This window comes from Polypterus senegalus, chromosome 2 (genome assembly GCF_016835505.1).
Source record: "Polypterus senegalus isolate Bchr_013 chromosome 2, ASM1683550v1, whole genome shotgun sequence".
In the NCBI taxonomy this organism is placed as follows: domain Eukaryota; kingdom Metazoa; phylum Chordata; class Cladistia; order Polypteriformes; family Polypteridae; genus Polypterus; species Polypterus senegalus.
In genome coordinates, this window is record NC_053155.1 from 132906241 (window position 1) to 132930856 (window position 24616).

The 24616-nt window shown below is 34.5% G+C and overlaps 1 protein-coding gene across 2 annotated transcripts in view; it reads right to left on the reverse strand.

The window, feature by feature from the left end:
* Positions 1–22783, reverse strand: part of cd247 (CD247 molecule) — a 124627-nt gene extending 101844 nt beyond the window's left edge. For both annotated transcript variants that reach the window (XM_039744636.1, XM_039744635.1), the window contains exons 1-3: positions 22760–22783; positions 21962–22009; positions 19199–19259 (exon numbers count right to left, since the gene is read on the reverse strand). In XM_039744636.1, coding sequence (XP_039600570.1) covers positions 19199–19259; positions 21962–22009; positions 22760–22768 — 118 coding nt within the window. In that variant the 5' untranslated portion in view covers positions 22769–22783. The remainder of the gene's footprint in view (positions 1–19198; positions 19260–21961; positions 22010–22759) is intronic.
* Between the last annotated feature and the right edge of the window lie 1833 nt (positions 22784–24616).

Genomic DNA, 24616 nt, shown 5'->3' on the forward strand with positions numbered 1-24616 from the left:
TGACAAATTCAGTAAAGATGTAAATAAAATTAATTAGATGCAAATAAACTTTAGTTAGATTAAAGTAGCCAGTTATAGTGTCTCCACTTGTAGTAGGTCCTAGGGTATGGAAATGAAGAACATTAGCCCACTGTACTTTAATAAAGCATCTTGATATAGCCAGAACGAGATCCTGGGCAACACTTCCACTGTAAACATCAAAAGATAACATGCTGGACGTTTATTAGTTGCAAAGGAAATGGAAATTTTCAGCCTTGGAAATAAAGCCAAATATCACAATGGAGACAGAAATTCCAAATTTAGCCAAATATCATTGCCAGAAAAGAGGCACAGTTCTAGATCTCTAAAGACTTTAAATCAATACTTACACACCTCTCAAAGGTTTATTGTTTATTCAGAAACTTCCACACATTGCCATCTTAAACAGCATGACAACTGTGACATCATGCCATGTGGCAATAATGTCGCTCCACTGCTAACAATAAAATGGTCTTTGTTGCTGAAAATAATACAAAATGGCAGGAACAGAAACCCAATACACAAATAAAATGGCAGCACAGAAACTTCATAAAATATTTAAATTATTTTCACGATAGTATAATAAGGTTCAAGATGCAAAATATAAATGGGATATTACTGTGTAGGGTTCAAAACACTAAAATCATGCCAAAATTGAAAGTAATTAAAATGATGTTGTAAAACTAGACCTCAAAAGTTCCATGTTTGCATAAGTACAGAATTATAGTTTAGAAAGCGTCAGAACAACACAGTTGAAACTATGCAACTGACAAGACAACTGACAGGCCATACCCTGGAAGAAATAAACATCATAGGTTATGGGAATTTGTAGTGGAGAGCAACGGTGACTTGTCAGCAGTATGTTTATAACTGGTTTTGGCCTTTATTTCAGTGATCATTCCTTAATAATTAGGACATTATATTCTAAGAAATGCATTTGGAGTTTTTTTAGGTTGCTACTTGAAAGAACACAATCTATTAGATTTCTCAGACACATTTAGTATGCGTCACTCTCTCGAAACTTCATTAAACCATGGGATACTGTATGTCTAATGTTTTAATAATCTGAGTTGTCTTCTTACCTGTCCCATCGCACCCCACTCAATCGCCATTCTCTTTGTTACCCTCTTGTCAAAGGCTCAGGTCCATCTGACTAGCAGTACTAGGTTCATAATTCATAAAAACCCCTACAGATTTTATTTTTTTTCTCCAGCCTTTGGAGTTTTTTTTTGTTTTTTTGTTTTTTCTGTCCACCCTGGCCATCGGACCTTACTTATTCTATTTTAATTAATGTTGACCTATGTTTATTTGTTCTATTTTTCTATTCATTTTGTAAAGCACTTTGAGCTACATTTTTTTGTATGAATATGTGCTATATAAATAAATGTTGATTGATTGATTGATTGATTGATAAGCTATGAGACGCATCTGGACCCTTAGAGTTTCCTGCACTCTGTACTTTTTGTTTATTTTTAACTTGTACTGTATATGATACGTAAAGGATATTTTTTATTTTGTGTTAAGTTGCTTGTTTGGAGGCTATATGATGTGATGATTACTGTTGTCAGTATGATGGTTGATTCTATTACTGTTATTGTTTTATGAGCTTCACCAAAGTTTCACGAAGCAAATGTTGCTGTGGCAAAAAAAGTGAAGCAATATCAGTGGGTAACGAGCTTCTAACGTTCCACCACAGATTACGTGCTTGAGTCAATACGTTTGGGACCTGTGGCTTAGTCTAGCACAGTTGTGAAACAATAAACATGTGCCATAGTCACATTGTAGAAGAGGGTGGAAAAATTAAAATTATAATGTTTAATTCATTTTCAGTAGTTAGGGCATGTTTATATGACACAGGCCTGTAGGTGTTAACTGTTTGCTTGCAAACTGGAAATTCCAAAGTTTATTGCAATCTATTCTCTCAACATATCTTGATGGCAATTATTTTTTTGTTAGATTCAGCAGTATCTGTTAAAAGAAAGGACTGCAGTCTCTTTAAGGAATTCATTACATTGATTTTGCTATGCATTAGGCTTCAACAGCAGTTTTTTATTATTGTATATTTAGCTTATGAAATTTTGCTAAAATCTATAAAATGTCAGACTTATGGAAAGAAGGCAGAATATCCATATTTGCTTAAATTTGTGTATCTTGCTCTTGAACTTAGTCTTTCATAATTACCTTTATTAATAATATATCTGAATAGTGCTGTTGACTTTATTCTGTTTCACAATGACAAGAATGTGAATTTAAACTACAGTACAAAGTTTTGATCAGATTGAAATTTGAGGCTAATGATATATACATATAGGACTTGGCCAGGCACCACATAATAAAGTGACACAGAAAAGCAAAGTGTTCACAAGAGTAAGAATTTGCCCTTTTGGATATATTTAGATACCTGTTTTTGCTCTCATAGCTTACAATGTAAGCATAGAAACTATATGTATTTATATATTTACTATACTATTAAGTACTTATTCATGATTTAACTTAAAGACCATTTATTATAAATATGCTGCGGGTCACACAGGTTTACAGCACATGCAGACTGTTAAGAGTGTTAACAGTGAAGAAGTGTCCCGAATCTTCAAAAGACACACATAGAGTTGCTTAAAAATCATGTAATTATTTTATTGTAATGTAAATGAAGGACTACTGGAAAGTCACTTCTGCGTTGCTTTTTTGTTTTAACACAAGGAACGGCTGAGTGGATAGCAAGAAAAATATTGTTCTGTTTTCTGAGTAACTTGAAAGCATGTTTATAAATTTGAATGGAATATCTGCATAGCCTGGGTGGTAAAATTAGCCACAGTCTTTCAAGGTTCTTACACATTCTTGCCATTGTCATCTGGTGACAGCCTTGTTTTTGCCGCCTAAAGCTACTGCTCAGCATTTTTTGCTGTATATAGGTTATTCTTTGTAGAAAATAACATGTTTTTTAATTTAAAGGTTGTATTTTTAGCTAAGTCATAGATGGAAATATAACATTCTAAACACTTTTCAAAATAAATGTCATTAACTTATTTTTTTTTAAATAAGGCTTTCCATGGGACAGTTTCAGTGTTTTACGCATTCACAAATAAAATACACTGCAGTTAAAATAAAAGAGAAAAAACATGCAACATCCACAAACACATTTACATATTTAGACATTCATTTTTTGTGAGGTTGTGTTATTGTTTGGTTTTTCTGCTAGGGTTTTGGAGTCTTTCAGGATCTTAAAGCTCCTAATAATGTTAAAATAAGTAAATAGTAATTGAAAGTAGTGTAGGTCAAGTACATTAAGTCAGAATAAAAGAAAAAAGAGAAAAACAAACCTCCTGTTATATGAATTAAACAAAAAAAAAAACAGTTGTATACACCATGTACATATTTAAAACATACAATGGGTATTAAAAAGAGGAATTCATAACTATAAAGAGGCATAAAAGTGTGCAATGGCACTTCTTTAGAGCTCATTCTCATTATAGCCTCTTCCCAGTAGCACCCTCCAGCATCTCTAAATGAACCCCAACAGGGCTGCCTGTTACAATTACATATCCCATTCAACTCTATAGGTATTAAACTGGAAAAGCTGATAGTGGGATGCCAAAACCAGTGTATTGAGGCATCATATGGCTCTGGGTGGCAGAAACCTACTATACTTCCATTATTCTGACCTCATTCTGTAACATACTGGCCAGGATGGTTGATGGTACCTACCTAGTTGGGATGTCAGCCCATCGGTTTCCTCCATTACAATAGTGATATTTAAATATTGCTCAATTAACTGTATAATTACATGTTAATTTTACATCCCAAAGTTGTGTACGTGTGTTTAATTACATGCCTATTCTAAATTGGCCCAGTGTGAGAGTAGGTCTGTACATAAGTGGGCCCTGTGATGAACCATGCAGTCTTTCCTGATGTGGTTCATTTTTTACTTTTACTTTGAAATTTACATCCACATCTAAAAGATGTGAGTGTTAGATTATTTGGTGAATCTACATCGGCCCAATGTGATTGCGAGTAAGGGTCCCTGCCCTCTATTAAACGGGTTTGAGGATGTTATGTGTTATTTTCAATTATTCTTTGCATGGAAATATGTAATCTTTTTACATCTTCAAAGTCATATATCAGTTAAAAATCTTGAATTTAAACCTTTAAACCTTTTTTTTAAAACATAGCAGCTGAGTTTAGCTCACATTGTTGTTTCTTTTCTTATATTCTGTTTTCCGTTTCATATCAACTATAGTACATTTATTAAAGTAAAGAACTTTTAGAACTCTGCGGTGGGCTGGCGCCCTGCCCAGCATTTATTCCTGCCTTGCGCCCTGTGTTGGCTGGGATTGGCTCCAGCAGACCCCCGTGACCCTGTAGTTAGGATATAGCGGGTTGGACAATGACTGACTGATTGACAGTTTAAACTGTGTTTTGTAAGACTAGTTAATTTTGAGGAAATGATACAATTTTACACAGAAGACCAGTGAGCTTATGACTGGAAGGGACACCTGACCATGAAACTTAAAAGGCAAAAAAGAAACCGAATTGTCTTCCAGGCGCTGATCTTGACCAAGTAATAATAGGGCTTTGTGATACCAAGTAATAAATGTAGCAAGTGCTGCCCTGACATCTTTTTTTACATTGTTTCGATCGTTTTTTTTTTCCATTATAGGGTTGCAGCCGATGCTAATTCTGATGACATTCAAGCATTGAGTAACAGAAAACTCAAAGTGTTTGAAAGTTTTTTTTAATTCTTGTGCTATTTGTTTGATTCTTATCTGATCAAATGGAGGTACATTTATAGCCACACAAAATACAAAATAGAAAGCAGGAGTCAAATGTATGAGTATTCTTTATTTTAACCAACCTCTTTTTCTGATAAATAAACGATGCAACACTGTAGGCACCCTCAATTTCCAGAATATTCACTCATTTTAAATCTTCCTTCATCTGTATTAAAATTATTAATCAGGGTTCTAATTAAGGTAATTGTTAATCAATTAATTCAATTACACAGATGTGAAGTTGTGGGGCAGGGGTTTCAAACTGGTATCGCAGAGGATTTGTGATGTCTGCAGGTTTTCCTTCTGCCCACTTTCTTAAATATTAGCCAATTAATGATTTGAAATTAATTTGGTATCTTGTTTTAGATTTCAAAACCTAAATTACTTAACCTGCTGCTAGTTAACATAAAGTATTATGATGCCCTGGGTCAAAAAAGTTCTGAAAAAAAAAAGAAAGTAAACAATTTAAGAAATATCTAATGTGTCAGAATGAATGCTTTGCCAAGCTCAGTGGATGGAGTACCACGATGGTATCAACCATTTGCTTTAACCATTGTAAAAGTAGAAGAAAATTAATGATATATGTTACTTTAGTTAATGAAATGGTTTGGCAGCATAAGTCTGTTCCATTAGCAGCAGTAGTTGCCTACTAATTTAGAGAGGGGCTGAAATGACAATCTACAGCCATTGCAGCCCTCCAGGATCTGTGTTTCAGACCCTGGTGTAGAGGATCAGGCACTGGACTTAAAGCCACAAAGCTGTCAGTTTAAATCTTGCCCTGTGCCCCTACTATTCAAATAAATTATATCCCAACAAGCACATGAGTTTGAACACACATCAGGGCCAGTTTAGCATTGGCAGTTCACCTAACCTGCAAGTGTTTTGGACTGTGCAAAGAAACCAGAAAACCCTTGAGAAAAACATGGGGATCCACCCAGGGAACACTGGGATTTGAACTTGTCTTCTTATTGCAAGGCAGCAACACTATCACTGGGCTACCCTGCTACCAAACAAATATACAATCATTTTAAAAAGTCTAGATATCCAGCCATTAAACATGCTGATTGCAGCAACACTTCACATTGAGTATCCTTAATTACAGAGTTATTATTCTGTAATTACTTGCATGACTACAGCCAAATCAGACAGTGGTACTTTGTTCTGCCTACATGCCTCAGTCTTTTTTCTTTGATACATGATTGTGTGTTTTCTTTTACCATTGTTTGGGTAAGCAAACATTAACAGTCCCTCATTACTAAGGTCTCTGGTTATGGAGTAAGTAGACTATAATTAGGCACACTGAATTATTAAGTATTACCCAGAATTCTCACGATTTAACCTGATACATTTGAGAAATTAATTTCTTATGCTCCAAATGGTATGAAAGTTCTAAATGACATAGGTCAGAACTTTGTGAGGACTCGGGCTGGAGACATCTACTTCACATTTGGTCACACACAGCCGCTGCAGAAGGCACCTCTACTGTAGACTTCTCTTTGAATTAAACATGTTTGTGGTTTTACCTCTTTCATCTCTAAACAGATACCTTAAAAAGTCACTCTGGCAGTTGTTGAGCAGTTAATCTGATTGGTTGACTAAGGTATATGTGTGTGTGTGTAAGTTTGTGTGTGTGTGTGATTATGTGCGTCTCCTTTAAATGAAACTCTGGACAAAAGATAAAGGACAGCATGCATAACATTAACAATACATTTTTACTGGGAGGAACTTCCGGACATTTACAGTTTCCTTTCACAGTCACTGACTGACTGCAAAACACACATATATGATTTAATAAGGTAGGAACCCAACATTTACTTCACTTCTGTCTCACGGTTCTAAAAACCAGGGTTCAGATCCCCTGTCTGGCATTCTAAGTGTGTAATTTAGCCATTTCCCCAGTGCGTATGTGGGTTTTCTCTTCTAGGTATTCCAGCTTTCTCTCACAACTATCAGACACTGTTGCAGGTCCATGTATCATTGAGTGAGTGGCTCTTCATCCAGGATTAGTTGCTGCCATGTGCCTGATGGCCAGTGTAGGCTCCAGCCAGCCACAGTCCTGGGCTCAGAACATGAATGGATGGTATTTTTTTTATAATACCAAGAATTATGAAAATAATTAAATTAACACTACTATCAGAGTATTATTATTAGTGGACATGTTAACATGAGGATGCTGTCATAATAAAGCAAGCTGCAAAAATATAAGAACATAAGAAAGCTGAACAAAAGAGGAGACCATTCAGTCCATCTAGCTTGTCTGCTTATCTAATATTCATGTATAAAGAAGTGCTTTCTGGTGTCAGTGTTAAATACACCTTAATTTCCACGGGTGTCCTTGAGTATGTAATTCGCTGTTTAGAACATTAGAACACTCTAGACAAGAAAAGGTCATTCAGCCCAATAAAGCTCGCCAGTCCTATCCACTTATTTCCTCCAAGAAAACATTAAGTCCCTAAAGTCTTACTGTCTACCTTACTGTCTACCACACTACTTGGTAGCTTATTCCAAATGTCTATCGTTCTTTGTGTACAGAAAAACTTTGTAATGTTCGTGCAAAATTTATCCTTAACAAGTTTCCATCTGTGTCCCCGTGTTCTTGATAAACTCATTTTAAAATACAAATCTTGATCCACTGTACTAATTCCCTTCGTAATTTTAAACAGTTCAATCATGTCACCTCTTAATCTTCTTTTGCTTAAACTGAACTTTTAATCTTTCTTTATAATTCATCCCCTAGCCCTTGAATGACCCTAGTCACTCTTCTCTGGACCTTTTCTAGCGCTGCTATGTCCTTTTTGTAGCCTGGAGACCAAAACTGCACACAGTACTCCAGATGTGGCCTCACTAGTGCATTATAAATGGTTGAGCATAACCTCCTTGCACTTGTAAGTACTTTAGTTGAAAGATTTCAGCTGGATCTACTTTATCAATGTCCTTTGAGAATTTTGAAGATCTGTATTAGGTCCCCATGCAGTCTCCTCTGCTCAAGGCTGAACAGGTTTAGTTCTCCAATACTGCCAGATTAGGACATGTCCATAAGTATTGGGATGTACCTAACAGCTCTCCTCTGCACAGCTTCGAGTGCTGCTATGGCAGCCAAATGACTTTCCTAAAGATCTGTAAAAGAATTAGTATGAGATCCCTATGTCAAATGAAGTTGCAAAAGTAAGTCATTTTCCTGTTTTTAACTATGAAATTGCCCATCAGTGGCTTATGGTTTAATTTGTTTCTGTGTTGTCTGTTGTTAGAACTTTATGGGTTTACTGTGATATGCATACAGTGATAAACATATAGCAATACATAATTTTCTGCCCAAAGTTTACAAATGGCCAAAGATATCATCAATTAATTAGTTTAAAATGACTTCCAATTTTGATTAATTTGAAACACATTATGTAGAGCTTACATAAAGTATTCAAATAATATAATGCTTACTTCACTAAGCACCCCAATTCTCTAAATTGCCTTTTGGTTAATTTGCTCTTTTGCTGTTGTTTAAGCCGTCTAAATATCTGTTCATTTACTGTATCCGTTCAGTCCAGTATAGCACTGTGAATGGGATGTGAAGGTGGTAGAGAGAAAGAAATGCAGAATTGCGTGACAGCCCATCTCCAGAAAGACTCCTGGACACACTTGCACTTTCTGACACTGGACCATTTAAGTGAGCTTGTATGTCTTTGGAATGTGAAAGGAAACAAGAACACTAGGAAATAACGTCCACTGACATGGGGAGCAGGTACAAACTCCATGCAGAGACTGAGACAGGATTCGTACCCAGAACAATAAATCTGTATTAACTACTACACCACCATGCTAACCCATGAACCACCCCAACAATAAATAAACACCTTGAATTTTACCCAGTCTTTATTTTATGTCGCACTATTCATAGACTAGACCATCAAAAACGGCACTTTTCATGAACACAAAAACTGAACACAGAAGAAATTCCTGCAAATTTGTCTCTATTATCAAATATTTATCTTGTAGCTCATGCTAGTGAGTCAGGAAAAGTTAGCATGCAAGGGTAGGGTGGCAACAAATGGTAGACCATTTAGGTAAAAGACAAACCACACATTCAGCGTAATTGCAAAAGGAAATGCTTAACAGGAAACTTCACATTTCTCTGCCAGATGCTTCTGAAGAACAGGAGCTTTCCCTTGAGTAACAGAGGAGAAAAGCCCAAAATATTTAATGGAAAAATAAGTAAATTAAGAAAAGTCAAGGATCGGACAGCGGACACAACTGACCTGAAAAGCCTCTCCTATTTCTTTTTTTTCCCGTTATTCTCTCCCCTTAAAACATTGCATCACCACTATTGAAAGAGTTGTGCTGCGCCTTGAGCTAATCAATATGAAAGCACTATAAAAACTAATGCTGGGAATATTAGCAAGGCTGACCTCAGGGTTAGGTTTATTATTTCTTCTTGAAAGTTGGAGTCCTTACAGTTTTGCTGCAGTTATCCCAAAGACTTATTGGTAACACTTTGGAATATACACTTTGCTACAGGTATTTACTGTATTAGTCTCTAAGTCATATGTATATATCTTAAACAATGCCTTTGATGAGCTCTTGTTACATACTAGAACACGATTAGGAAATGCATGTGCAAAGTGTTGGTGCTTTGTAAGCTTTATAAAGATGAAACAAAGCATTTCTTAAGTTCTTGTTATGTAACAATAACTGTGGAGGTTCCTATTGTAACATTTATTGAATTTTTGGGTGGAAAAACATTGTGGGTTATATAATAAGAAACAACAATTTCAACACTCTCTGTTAATCACAGTACATTTGTTGCTTCATCCATCCATCCATCCATCCATCCAATTTTCTGAATGCACAACATGCTTATTTAAACTGATCACAGCAGCATTGGTAGCAAAGTAAGAACTTCTCCTGCTTGGGATACCAGTCCACCACACCGCACTCTGTTCATTCATATGGCACCAATTTCGAGTACCTAATCAACCTAACCCACACAAAACATAGCCAGAGACACATGGAGACCATGTGAGTGAGTACACTGGGATTTGAACCCAGGTCCCTGTCACTGATTTGAACCTAAAAGATTCTTGCTTAAATCGCCAACTCCCAAATAAATATTTAGATTCACAATGAATAGCTGCTGCTTCTCTGTTGCATTCAGAAAGAGCATCTATTAACTGCTGAGTTTCCATCCTTGAGTCACAATGCATCTTTTTAAGGACCACCTTCTTTTCATGTAGAACTGCCCCAGGCCCTTTTGTCTTACTGGCTTTTATATGACATTTAGTGCTTCATTTCCTTTGTCAGTAGCATGATTTGCAAAATGTGTTTTGCTAGTGCCAAGTATTAAAAGCACTACGCAAAATAAAACTTGATTTGACACTTCAATTAAGTTGTGGCTGGCACATGCAAGTGTTACATCAACAAGCTCAGTCTGACTGCTGGGGCTGTTTTTATATCCAGGCAACCATTTAGTGTAGCTGCCTTCTTGACAATAATGACCGAATAAACCTACGAGGGGTTAAAAGCAAGGAAGAGAAACTTTAGTCCACTGAAATATCATTAACTGAAGAAAACTGAGACTTTAACATAACTTTAAGCCATAACATTATGTGCCATATAGCAACATATGCTTGTTACAGTCATATTGTCATGTAAGAATGTACTTGTTTCGTTGGATAAATATCTTGATTTCACTGCAAAAGCAGAAGCCATAACCAAAATAGCCTGGAATTAATTTGATTTGCTGAGGTAGCTCAGGTTCTTTGGCATGGGCCAAATATTTTTACTGATTCTTCCTTGGTGCTTCAGGCAGAGCTGTTGGAGGTCCATTTTTATTATATTGTTTAATATCCATCCATTTTATTAACAACTTATCAAGCAGTCAGCAAGTGGACTCTTATTATTACTGATATTTTGAAGCAGTAGCGTTAAGAAAAACGATAGCAACAGACCCAACAAGTTAACCAGGAAGGCTGGGTCAAAATAGCCTGGGCACTCCGGAGGGAGCAACAGAAAGAAGAATTCTGGCTAAACTGCCAGCTTCAGTGAGCAATGTCTGACATCCTCTAAACCCTGGTCACCCTGTAAAGCTCCTTCAACAAAAGGCTGATTCTTCCTTGGTGCTATATTTTCTCTGATAAAGGACTCACAAAACCATATGTGCTCCTGAATGTACCCTGTGGCATATGAACAATGATATGAGGTGAACAAGTTATAACAGGCCAGTGCCAATACACAGAACAGGCTTAAATTCAAAATTATCATTATGAAGGGCAAGCACCAAGGACAAACACGCAAATAAAATGTGAGGCACAGTAACAACATCAAATGTGAGACATGAGGGACAGTTTGCTTGTATATCTGTTTTAATTGACAGTGTGTTACAGATGTGTAAGCAGGTGGTCTCCACAGCCCTGTGTATAGTAACAGGATTCAGATCGATAAACTTGCATATAATATTTACAAGTAACACTTTGGTCATTCATTTTTCAAATCTAAGGTTGGAAAGGGTGGAATTTATCTACTGTATACAGCATCAGGTAGAATATAGAAACCAGCCCCAGAAAGGGTGCAAGTTCACCAAAGTACACACTCACTCATACTGCAATAATCACCAATTTGCCTAACTTATAAGCCTTTGGCAGGTTTTCCCTTCTGACACTGTCTTAATCAGTGGCCAATTTCTGCTGTTAAATTACTTTTTTCACATTGTTTTGTCTTATTTTTTAAGATTCAGACCTCTGAATTGCTTTTTTTCCCCCTTAAATATCAGAAAAACAACATAACGTGAAATGATCCAACAGATGATCAGCTACATTCCATGCTTCAAACTCCAGCCAATTTCACGCCAACGAGTTTCTTAATTAGAAACCAATTCTTGTTGTTAATTAAACCCGTTATTCAATTCTATGGTGTGTTGGTGCTCTCATTCTACCACAGCGGACATTTCCAGAACGGTTGACTTTCTTTTTTCTAAGAGTGCCATTAAAAAACATTTTATAGACCTGAGCAAATCAACATTATTGAGTCTTCTACCTTTCTTTATTTTCAAATATTGTATGACAGACATAGGTTAGCTGGTCATGTGTTGGCTCGTTTCGTATCACTAAAAATGAACAACAAACAATTGGAGAGTCTGAGTCTTAAATAGCAAGTCAATTAAAAATGAACACAAAAGAAGTTAATTAGCAACAAAACTAGTCACTGAGTAATAAAATGTTTTGAACAAAAATCTGCAGCCACTTCGGCCCTCCAGGATCAGAGATGGACACCCCTGGTCTACAGGTTATGACACTGGACTTCAAAAAAGCTTGCCTTTTAACCAGGAGGAAAAAATAGATGCAATAAATTAAACCAAAAGCACTATGTATACTAAATGTTGCTTGTCTCTGTATATGCAGCAGGAAATCAGAAGGTTCCCAAGATCACTTCAGAAACCTGTTATTTATGCTCTAATTGTAAAGAAATTATATATATATATGATATATATATATCATCCTCTTTAATAAAAGCCCTGTGTGCGTCCAGGTGTCCGTGTGTGTGTCTTCTGGTGAAGTGCGCATGTGCGGGGCCGAGATGCACATCGCACTGTGCCCCGCCCATGCACACGGCACCTTGGTCGCACACACACTCGAAGCTGGGCACACAGTGAATGGCCTTGCCACGGCAGCACATGATAAACAAATAAAAGACATAATTGCTGGGAGAGTGCTGATTAGGTAGTCGCGGCCGCACACATAAAATACGTTGCTGGGGAGACGCCACACCTACAATAATCAGCTAAACGCAAGCACAGATTAAAATACTTGCTGGGGAGACGACACAGTCACGATTATTAACTGCACGCCACACATTACATCAGTTGCTGGGGACACTCTGTCGATTGCCCACTGTTGTGACAGAAAATTAAAGTCATATTACGGACATCAAAGCCAGTATTACTGTCAGAGAAAATTACAGGCATTTTACGAAAATACAAGCCAGTATTACTGCGAGAGAAATTTAAAGGCACACAATACACTGATGCATATTACAGCCACATACAAGCCAGTATTACTGTAAGAGAAAATATTACGGACGTATCTACTAACAACATGCCACCAAAAAAAAAAAAGGCACGTCAAGTAGAACAAAAGACACAGACAATCAAATCCTATATAAGTAACATCTCCTGGAAGAACAGCCAGCTCAACAAGTAAACACCAACAAAAGAAAGGCTGAAAGACAAAAAAAAAAATACTAACAAATTCGATTGAATTCGATCGATTGAAGAAAAAGAAAATGAGCATCAGAAAAACGCTAAAAGAAAGAGACTCAGAAGAGCAAACCTTAGAAAAAGTTGGCATTTACTTGCCAGAACCAGTATTCAGCCACGGTCAGTTATATGTTGCATTATCAAGAGTTAGAAGTTTTCCAGATGTTGTTGTCAAGGTTGTAGATGGTCCTGAACAAGGCTAACTCTTGCCAAACTCAGACAGAATATTTACAAGAAATGTTGTCTACAGTATAATGAAATTTTATAGAAAAATTTCATGAGGTAAAAAAATAGAAAATTTTACCTAAATATCTTCTTCAGATATTGTGTCTTACAGATAGTTACAAAGTTTTACACTAAGGCAATATTAATTATACTTACTGTGTTGTCATACGTTTCTATTTTATTTTTATTATTATTTTACTTTAGGCTTCTTGCAAAAATATTTTTGACAAAAAAAATTAAGAGAAGAAACAGAATGAGGTCAAGGTCCTTTGCCATTTAATGTAGACTGTTCCTACTAATGTTTATGCACTACTGTTCTAGCGCCCGTTATTGTAACGGGCTTAATGTCTAGTATATATATATATATATATATATATATATATATATATATATATATATATATATATATATATATATGACAAACTGAATCATATCATTGTACTTGCAAACATTCTTGGGGAGAGTGTTCATTTTTAGGCACTCTAATCAAAAGATTTTTGTTGTAGCTGTGAGTGTTAGCATAATGATTCAATGTTGCAGTGTCACTGCTGTATGAATACAGTAACACTGTATAACACAAGAACAATTATTATTAAGAACAACTATTGTTTTTAATTATATGGTTAATTGAATTACACAGTATATACTAAAAATGAAATGTTACAATGTTGTAACTGTTTACTATGTACAAACATTCTAACTGGGTATACCCATGCCTTGGAACCATCACTGAAATGGAGGGGCTCTGTACTGTTACAAGAGCCAGTCTCAGACATTTTCCAAGCTGAGGAAAGAAATGATGGATTGGCAGTGTGGTGTAGCAGTTAAGGCTTTCATCTTTAAACACTGAAGCTGAGGTTCAAATCCTGACAATGTGTGGCTATAAATAAGTCACTTCACCTGCCACTGGTTCAATTGAAAAAAAAACCAAAAGAAATGTACATTGCAAGCAATCGTATCTCAGATGTTACTGTACATTGCCTTAGATAAAGCTGTCAGCCAAATAAGTAAATGTAAATATTGCAAGATGGGCTGCCATGGATTTGGGCTTGGACAATAAGGTTTCAATTATGCTGTTCAGAGGACTACTTTTAAACTGCTTGGTGTAAGAAAACAACGGATCAGTCGCCATAAGCGCATGGTCAAAATGTGCATAGGTGAATGTGTATTGATGGTGTGCATACTGTTGAATGATTCAATTTGTTTCGCAATTAAAGTGAATGCAAAAACTATCTTGACCAAAGCAAAGGATGATTATTACTTTGTACAGTATTGCAGTTTTCTTTACCTCTACTATATATATACAGTATATATTAGCCAGAATGCTCATAAAAAAGCTCATTTTAAGAGTCTCCTTTCAGCAGTGAACTGACTTAACTTAACTGAGTTAACTTGGGCAGACATCTTTAGTATGAGAAACAGTGTGCACGGATAGAATAAATGATGCCAGCTTAGAAAAACAGAACTTTTATTTTACAGTTTAATGCCTTTTACCCAAGATTTTTAACCTCATTGCTAAATATTCGGTCCACTATGACATTTTCAGTCATTCATACTATTTGCGCAGAGGGTATTTCCAGCCAGCTGATAAACAGGACCTACCTGTGTGGAGGCCGCTCTCTGCCTGGGTGATAGTAACAAGTTGCCTGTTTACTGCGCTCCTATTCTCCTTTTGTGCTTCCCACACATCTTCCAGACAATCTGTATGTTTATATTTAGCATATAAAGTGCATATTTTATATTAATTTATTAATTTGTGCCACTCTGTGGCTGCCCTTGAGAAAATTGTAATAAACCATGTTTGGGGGGAAAATATAGTATATGTCAAGGCTTTAAAATTGGAATGCGATGGCAGGTTATCTTAAGAATCACGTCTATGAACTTTTATTTTCTAAAAAGGGACTTTATATTGTTCATGACATTGCAGTGTGGAAACAAAACTGATTGCTATTTAGACAAAAAGGTCATAGAAAATAGACATTAACAGCGTATAAGTGTCTAGTATATTGCATACTCTGGTCTTTTTTTTTGCCCGCAGTATTTTTGTAATTGTGAAATGCTGTTTTCTAACCCCCAGTTCAATAGTAGAATTAGTTATCTAAAATCGATAACCAAGGCTGATTAGTAAACAGTACATTCACTCAAAAGATACAAAAACAGCGATAAATTTCTTTTTAAATCATTACAGGTTATAAATTAGTTAAAAAAAACAGAAGATTTCTTTTAAAAATTAACTATTATTTTCTTTAGCCGCCAGGATAGGCCCCAACCCCTCAAAACCTAGAATTAGTTTGCGCAAGTTTGGGAATCATAGGTTTTATTACATTCACTAGCACTTGACTAAACAAAACCATCCCTCTACTGACGACCATCATTGTGGCCACTAATGCTTTCAAATATTAGTAAGACTTTTTTTGGTGTTACACCTTGTTTTTATTTTAAATCATGAAATGTTCATTTTTATGAGGTCATATATATAGCTTGTTGTAAATGTAAAAGATTTGTACATGGACTCTTATGCAAGTCAGATTATCGTTGAGAAAATTAGACTTAAAATACCTGTGTTTCTCTATTTCAAAAGTATGAAAATAGTGAGAAGTCAAGCAAAGATGTTGCCTGAAGAAGGGGCCTGAGTTCCCTTGAAAGCTTGCATATTGTAATCTTTTTAGTTAGCCAATAAAAAGTGTCATTTTGCTTGAGTTCTCACTACATTCATAATGGCTAACGCGGTACAACACCCTAGTACTATAAAAGTATGAAAGAAATTCAGTTGAAGGGATGCAAGTGCAGCACTGCCATTAGTACTGTTGTCAGCTGTCTTTACTTGCTTTTGATCTTACTCTGAGTTTCCAATGAGGGATATTCATCCAATGTAGGACACTGTCGTAAGCAGAAGCCTGCAGGATTTGCATACACTGATCACTGACTGATAAGCCATTGTTCATCATCTGATACAGGCTACAGGTGTTCCATTCACAAGCATTGTTTACAGGGAGTTTCCATCAGGGGTTCCATTAGATGAGAGGTTTCTTGTCACCATAAACATGAAACACTTTGCTAAGAAATAGACACCTTTCCTATATTAATATAGAAAAAAACAAAAAGTTGCAAAAGCATCTGCATTTACCACAAAAACTAATCAAATATTACAGTGCAATGGCTGAAGTAATTGAAGCATTTATTGTATTGAGAAATGATAACTAATGACTGTATTTGATCATATTGTTATTGTCTTAAAATTAATGTAGAGTATTTGGTTACTGCATTTCATGTGGCTTAATTTTATTGATTTCATCTACCAATAACTTCATAATACATTTTAACTGGTCTCAAAACACTGTATTTGATATATGGATTCCAAAGATGTATTGACGAATATTCAAATGGGCAGTGAAGAAATATTTGCAGCAAAATAAAATAATGTGAAAATTAAACAAGTGATCACCATGTATTTTACATTTTCCTATAGTGGATGCCAGATTTAACAAATATATCAACACTAATTGATAAACTAAGGTGTAGGGTGAATTAAATTGAGATGTGGTTATTATACATTCAAAATAAAAACATTTTAAACAAATGCTTTTGGACATTTTTGGCTTTTTAATTCCTTATTGATGTTGCCTCAGGGTGCAATAAAGCTTGATTCATTGTATATAAATTTACCTAATACTGCACCATAAGTCATCATCAGTATTTAATCCGTAAAGTACGGATCATTTCAGTTTTATTACTTAGCAAATACGCTGCAGTGTTGGCTGCTTCGATAAAGAAAAACACTTTCCAATCAAAATTGTCTTATCTGAAATATATATTTTTTAATTTGATCATATTTACTGTTGTTGTGGAAAATTCTGATTACACGTTCATTTATTCGGTAACTTTTTGCCAAGATAAATTCAAATATAAGGCATCTTTTTGATTTAACAAACATTTCAGAAATTTACCCTCTTTAGTCCCCACCAGCAAAAATGTTCTTTAAGTGATTGTCACAGGAGATTTTAGAATTCATTAAAAAAGTTCAATTTTATTATTTTTTCCTCTAGAATTGCATATACACAATGGGTCATTTATTCCTTACAATGAGATGAAGTCCAGGGTTAAACAGTTTTTTCATTTTCTGCATTTTCTTCAGAACAGGCCGATTGAAATTTGCTGTTATCATTCATTATTTAAAATATTAATCAAAGTGCACTACACATAACTGCAGAACAAAATGATTTTAATTAGTATTATGCTCATACTGTATATATTAGTTATATAGATATATATAAATACCATGTACTGTATGTGTTAATGTGCTCATATGTGATAGCATAGATTTATATATAGGCATATATATGTATGTGCATATATATTTATGCATACTATATATATTTTATATATATATGCATACTTATTGCAAATGCTGTATAAGTGTGTTTTTATGTAAATGTGCAGGATTATACATTTATATAATTGTGCATACAAACACATACATACATACGTATATGTATGTATGTATGTATGTGTTTGTATGCACAATTATATAAATGTATAATCCTGCAAATTTACATAAAAACACACTTACATATACATATATATACATACACATCCATCAAACTCATAGGTTGAAACCTCTATTTGGGCACAACTAGTAACTTACCCAATAATGTGTTAAAAATTATGTATAAATACACACAAACACACACGTTGTGGGATGGAATGCTATATGCAAAACAGTGTTACTTATGTACGTATATGTCTCTTGTCTGTTGGAATTTTAATTAATTCTTTATTAATGGTATATTGTTGCCAGCAAATGCTGGAGTCACATAAAATTCACCTAAATACATTTTAAATTATTAAACTGTTTAAGAATTAAAAGTAAAACTATGGATTTGTTATTGATGTTTGGTTGTTAATTTTCTCAAAAGGGTTATCTATGTTAATGTTGCCTGGCCAGGTATGTATTGCTACACAGACTTATACTATTGCCAAATAATGCAGCTGATTTACCCATTTTATCATGTATTTCAGTTACGCTTACATTGTAATTTAATGAAGTTTTTCTCAGAAAATCTTTGCCATGTTTAATACCTTTGTCTTAGAAAATGATGAAATCTATGCAGAAATATTTCTTTCCCAATAATAATAAATAACTTGTAGGCCAAAGCCACCGAACAGATTCAAATCTGTATTTAAAAACAGCATTCATTATAACAGAGGTGCAGAGAGGGGACAGTTACATTCACCAATGTGCCTTAAATTGTACCCAATGTCCCTCAAGTGTCAAATACTTTACTCACAAAGTCTATCGATTATCCCCATGAGTATCACAAAGCCTTTGGATGGCCTGTTTATTTTAGAAACAGGATGCAAGACTGCAATCAATGACTTTTTTTCGTGCAATATGTTGATACATTGTAGAGTACAAGCCGAATTCTGGCATTTTAAAATTCTTTTAAACAAAGAAACAAAACAAACAAAACCACGGGAAGGATTAACCATCACACAACAACCTTTGAAATTTTAGAAACCTACTTGAAAACTAAAATCCACGCCCTTGTATAACACATTGGAATATTTTATATATTGTACTTTGTAAATCTGAATTACGGTACATTTCCTAAGCTTTTGCACTGAATATCTGTGTTTAGATAAGCCCTCAAAAAGGTCAGAAAGAAAGAACGAAAACGGAAACAATTTAGATGACGTTTACAGCCATGCCTGCAAGAAGTGTAATGATGAAGACTTGAGAAAAACTAAATTTATAATTTAAAATAAACTTACTGGTTTTGGAAAAGAAAAAGCAAACTGAACAGAATATAAATTTAAGAAAACTCAACACGCAACCATAAAAAGTAACTATTTTGTGTTGTTTCAGCTGCATATTTTTTACCAAATTATGTTAAAGCATCAAAAAGGCTACTTTGAAGACAGACAATTAGTTTTGTTTTCTTACCTGTGATATGAAATAGGATCCCCACAGATGATAATGTATATGTCCGTTGTAAGTTCATTTTCTAATAAATAAAAAATAAAAGCCAAATGAGTTTCTTAGAGGAGTCACACCATCAAGCAAATGACACCTGCAGTTTCTTTGTTCTTCTGGTAGCATAAGCAGGAAGTGGGTTTATCTTCATTGCTGACTACTCTACTTGCATCACCCAAGTATTCACTTTTTGCTTGCTGCAGTTGGAACCTACTTTCAGAGCAAATGGGAAAATTAAAGACCCTGGCAAGAATGCTTTCCAGTAACTCTATTTTATGTTTCAACACCACTCAGCCATCAAAACTGAGAGTTAATTAAGGTACAATTCTCAAGAAAATAACAAAACCAACATCACCACCCAAAAGTAGATGACATAAAGGCTTTACACTCTGCTGTATTTATTAAGAACATTTCTGAAAATACATTTGTTCACTTTGGATTGCGGGTTTTTGGATAAAAGGTATCTTCCAACATTTTACACAACTTTTGGGTACTTCACTATTATGAATTACCTTTTATTTACTTATGTACTAAAGAAAAATTGTAAATATGAATTTCATTTTTATTGCTAGGCAATATAACAAATAAATGAAATCATATAAACTCAACAGAATGTTCTACTAATGTGCAGTAAACAATCCAAAACTTAATAAACAATTAATAAACAGCCCTAACACCATTCGATTTTTATTCTTTGCTTAACAATTAGTTATTAACACAAAAAAAACCCTCACGTTTTAACATAAAAAGCTCCATATTAGGTAAATAAAATATGGTGTTGTTTTTCATACTTTCTAATGATGTTTTACATTTTGTAAAATATATATAATAAAATTTGTTAATAAATAATGCACTGTTGAATGTATGTATTATATGTTAATATTTAGAAAAGTACCATACATTTATATTTTCCAATAGTGATTATCCATGTTAGGTTAATCGGTAATTCTCAGTTTACCCTGTATGAGTGACTGTGAGTTTGTCCCGTGGCCCCTGTGGACCCTGAATTGGACTAAATGGTTCAAAAACAAATTAAAATGTGACACCACTTTATGTTTGACATGTTATTTTTAATTTAATGTAATGGTGCATTTATTTATGTATTATTTCATTTATAACTGTCACTTTTGTGTTGAGTCTACTGTATTGTCATAGAATGCTTCTGCTCCGTTCCGATCATGAAAAATTATTTCTTCTTTTATTATAAATTATAACAAGTTGAAATTAATTTGATATCTAGTGCTATAGTCATTAAAATCACAATTCCTATACTTTAAAAATAACTACCATTTCACAATTTGCTATTAAAACGTTTTTCAAAGAGATAAAGTGTAGAAATGCAGTGATTAAAGGTTACATTTTCTATGTTGTTTTGCTGTTTGCAGAGTTACAATCCAGTAAACCCAATACTTCTGTTCACTTCAGAATGTAAGGACAAGTCGTTTTCACTAATCCATTGTTTCACTTCATTATTCATGCACGATCATTTGGTTTTTATAGACAAAAACAGTTTACTTTCACCCACATACAAATGGAGGTTAATATTATGTGTCTAAATCTCCTACTGCCTATTGTGTTTGATTGCTTTAAACTTGCAGTAGAGTGGCGTGCCATACAGGGTTAGTTCCAGGGCTACCTCCTGTCATACTTCCTCCAAATCTTTTTTTCCATGAGTGAATTCAAAAAGTAGCTGAATAAAAATGACAAACAAAATGTACTGTACATACTGTATAGACAAATGTCACACTTTCAAGATACTGACATTATCTTGCATGCTTATAGTTTCCTAAACCATTTTATTAGCGAACTTGCAGAAATTAAGTTTAGTGATAAAACAACAGTATTGTTTTGGCAATTTAGAATCATTTTATTGAATTAACATTATTATATTTCTGTTTCACAAATTTATAAAAAAAAAAAAAAAGAACATTTTTGCACTCACACTCTGAAGATCTCTGCATCACCATTGAAGCTTTTTAATAAGCAGCGACAAAGGGCGTACAAGTGATGACTCTTTCATTGATTTTTAACTACATTTATGATTTTAGTTGTTATAAGGAAATACTTGTTTATATGTACATCTCATTGAAAAAAAATTAGAAAATTAGCAGTCCTGTTTTTAGTTATTTAATATCAATGAATTACAAAAATGTTGACCATTAAATTTTTACATTTTCTCTAAGCATTAAGAACAAAAAAGGTGGTTTAAGATGCTTTCTTTCAACATTGCCACCCTTATATTAATTTAAGTGCTGCTGAACTTTGCAAAAGTGAATGTAGAAAGGATATGCGGCTAGTTTAAAAATATAAATAACTGTTACGTTATAATATCAAAACTGCTTATAAATAGCTCTGACGGTCTTACAGGGAACGTGAGGTTTTAAAAGTTGCACTGTAAATGTATCTCAGCACATCTTGAAATAAAAAAAAACACAACTGTTCTGCCAAAGATATAACAACTTAGAATTATTTGTTGAAAGCAATGCATATACGTGCATGTTAAAGGGACAGTGTGGTATTGAAAATAGAAGGATGCACAAATATACGGAGGATTGTGATACTGAGGAGAAAGGCATGAAAACAACATTTTTGACCCTATTCTACAAGGTCAGATTCATTTTAATAAGGTGTCTCAAAATATGGTCAGATAGATAGATAGATAGATAGATTGATCCTGTGTTAATCTGAAAGGAAATGAAAGTCTACTATTGTACTTGTGAAGTATTAACTTACTTTAAATGTGCCCTTAGAAGATCGGCTTAATATTTTCTTCTTCACAACCTGTATTGTGATGAAGATAACATGATTTTTTTAAATTCATAAAAAAAAAAACATTGAAAATCTTAAAACACAGAAAATTTTGAAATGCTTGACGAAGGAATGCCAGCTAACTTGTCTCACATTCGATATGCAAGCGCTATATCTGAATGCTAGTTCCCCACACACCCCAAAGAAAATTCTGAAGTTGTTTTATTTCTCTTTATAATTTCTCTTCATAAAAGTTTGGTATTATCTAAGAGAAATCAAATTTCAAGCTTGCATATATTACTCAAAAATAAAATGGAAAAATATTATATGAAGACAAATGCATGTTTCCTCAGTTTTATTAAAGATAACAAACAGCGATAGTAAAGTAAAAGAAAAAACAAAGCTACAGGTCAATTACATATATGTTAAAAAACAAACTGTTTTCTGAAATTTAATAATGAATGACCATCAAAACATGAAATCCTATTTAAAAAAAAGAATATTCCTTAAGCTTGAAAACACCAACCTGTTTTTTAACAAACATTTATCTGAAAATATTAAACAAACCTTTCATAGAAAGTGGTCCTCACAATGAATAAAGAATCAATAAACAAAGTCAATAAAAAAGACATTTAAAAGTGTCTGGTCTAATAATGTAAAAATGATTTCCTCTTCTGTTTTAAATGGCTAATCTGGATTTTCTGACAGCCTGCAACTTTACCTTAGTGTGCTCAAATAACACCACAAATTGTAATGAACAAATGTTGAGAAATGTATCCTCACTTCTTTCATGTTACATTCACTTCTTTCAGGTTGCATAACCTTTGCTGCAAAAAAACCTCATTAGCATTGTGTGTTTCATATTGGGGGGATTTTACTGCAGAAATAATGTAAAGAGGAAATATGAACAAATTAACCAATAGGTTTGACAAAACGTTACATATGTCGGCATTACTGTACACACAGTTTTTCTGTGTGGTAGAGTGGTGCATTGATAAGACCTATTGCTCTGCAGCTCCAAAGACCTTAGAATTGACTGGCCCCCATTCTGCACAGGGCCAGATTTACACAGGGTGAAGCCCTAGGCCTAAGCTTTCCAAAATATGTATGTTGTAACACCATGAGGTGTTGCAACGTAGCTTGAGTGGTGTCACAAATGTAATATTCTAATTTGTTTTACATTTTTAATTTCATTTTTGACTTTCAGTAAAGAACAAACATATTTGGAAAAAGGTCATCATATTAGCTAAAACTTAAGATTTGTATATTAGTATAAAAACAAGTATGCACCATATGTATTTTTTTATATTTCTTATTATTGATGTTTTTACTTTTTTGATTGTCATGCAACTACAAACCATAACATGCTTATGACTTGTGCACAGTTGCCTAAAATAAGGAAAACTGCAGTCTTTGAATGAATGTGACACTTGAAAACGCAGCCCTTCATAAAAATGAGCACACTGTGATGTGATCAATGCAAAAGAGAACAAAGTTTGCACATAAACAACTTAGACAAAAATTGCTCAAACATATTAAATGCAATCATAAAAAAACAGCTGGTAGACAAAATTAGGTGTGTAGGATCCAATTCATTTATTTTGGAGCAGCATGGGACTCCAGTTGAGTACTGTGGGCAGGAGCTGGCAGTCAATGAATATCATACGGGACTAAACTAAACTCAGTTTCATGCTTTTTCCCCCTTTACAGTGTAGAGACTCGGGAGCACCCAGACACAACTCAGAAGTACACTAGTTGAAGATAAAATAAACGTGTTATTTATTGGGTAACAGTACCTTATCACAATAGTGAATCAGTCCAGCACCATACCAATAGCCAATAGAGCACCTCCTTCTCACTTTGTGTGTGTCCTGTGAGCATCGTCCAGCTTCCTTCCAACTCCCTACATGAGGAGAGATGCCTCCTTTTATGTTGGACTCAGGAGCATTTCTGGTGTCATTCTTCACTCCCCCTTCCTTCCCTTCCTTACTACAATTCCCAGGCAACCCTGTCAGTGTCCAGAGTGGTCTCGTGCTGGGGAACAAACTATTCAAAATATCCTTTACCCCTTGTCCATCCATTATCTGGGCATATTGATTGGAACAGAAGCCGAGGACCACCCTAGGTGGGTTATGCCTCCATTCTTGTACTCTCTCCATTATGGCCTCCCAGCCGGGTAGGAAATTGTCATTGACCCCAGTCAGAATGCCAATCCATCCATTCCAGCACTTACAACAGTTACAGCAAAAATACAATATAAATGACTTTCATAATTATTTTTCATTACTTCTTTGCTTTAGATATTGCACTGTGTTTCAAGCCAGCTGAGTACTTCCAACATTTAAAAGGCTCTTTAAAACTGTGACTTTAAAGTCATTATACTGTAACAAAAAAAGTAAATCAGAAATATGGTGCTGTGCAAAAACATCACAAAGTAAAAGGTTTAGAAATATTTGATGAGGGAATGCCAGTTAATTTGTCTCACATTTGATCTAATATCAAAAATACTGTAAAAGTCACCAGTCACATGTGAATAACCCACTGTAGAAAAACTTTCATTAAAATTTTATGTGTAAATGTACACATGGCTTTTTTTTTCTTTACTCCTCTTCTAATGTACTAGGGTGTTGTACCGTGTTA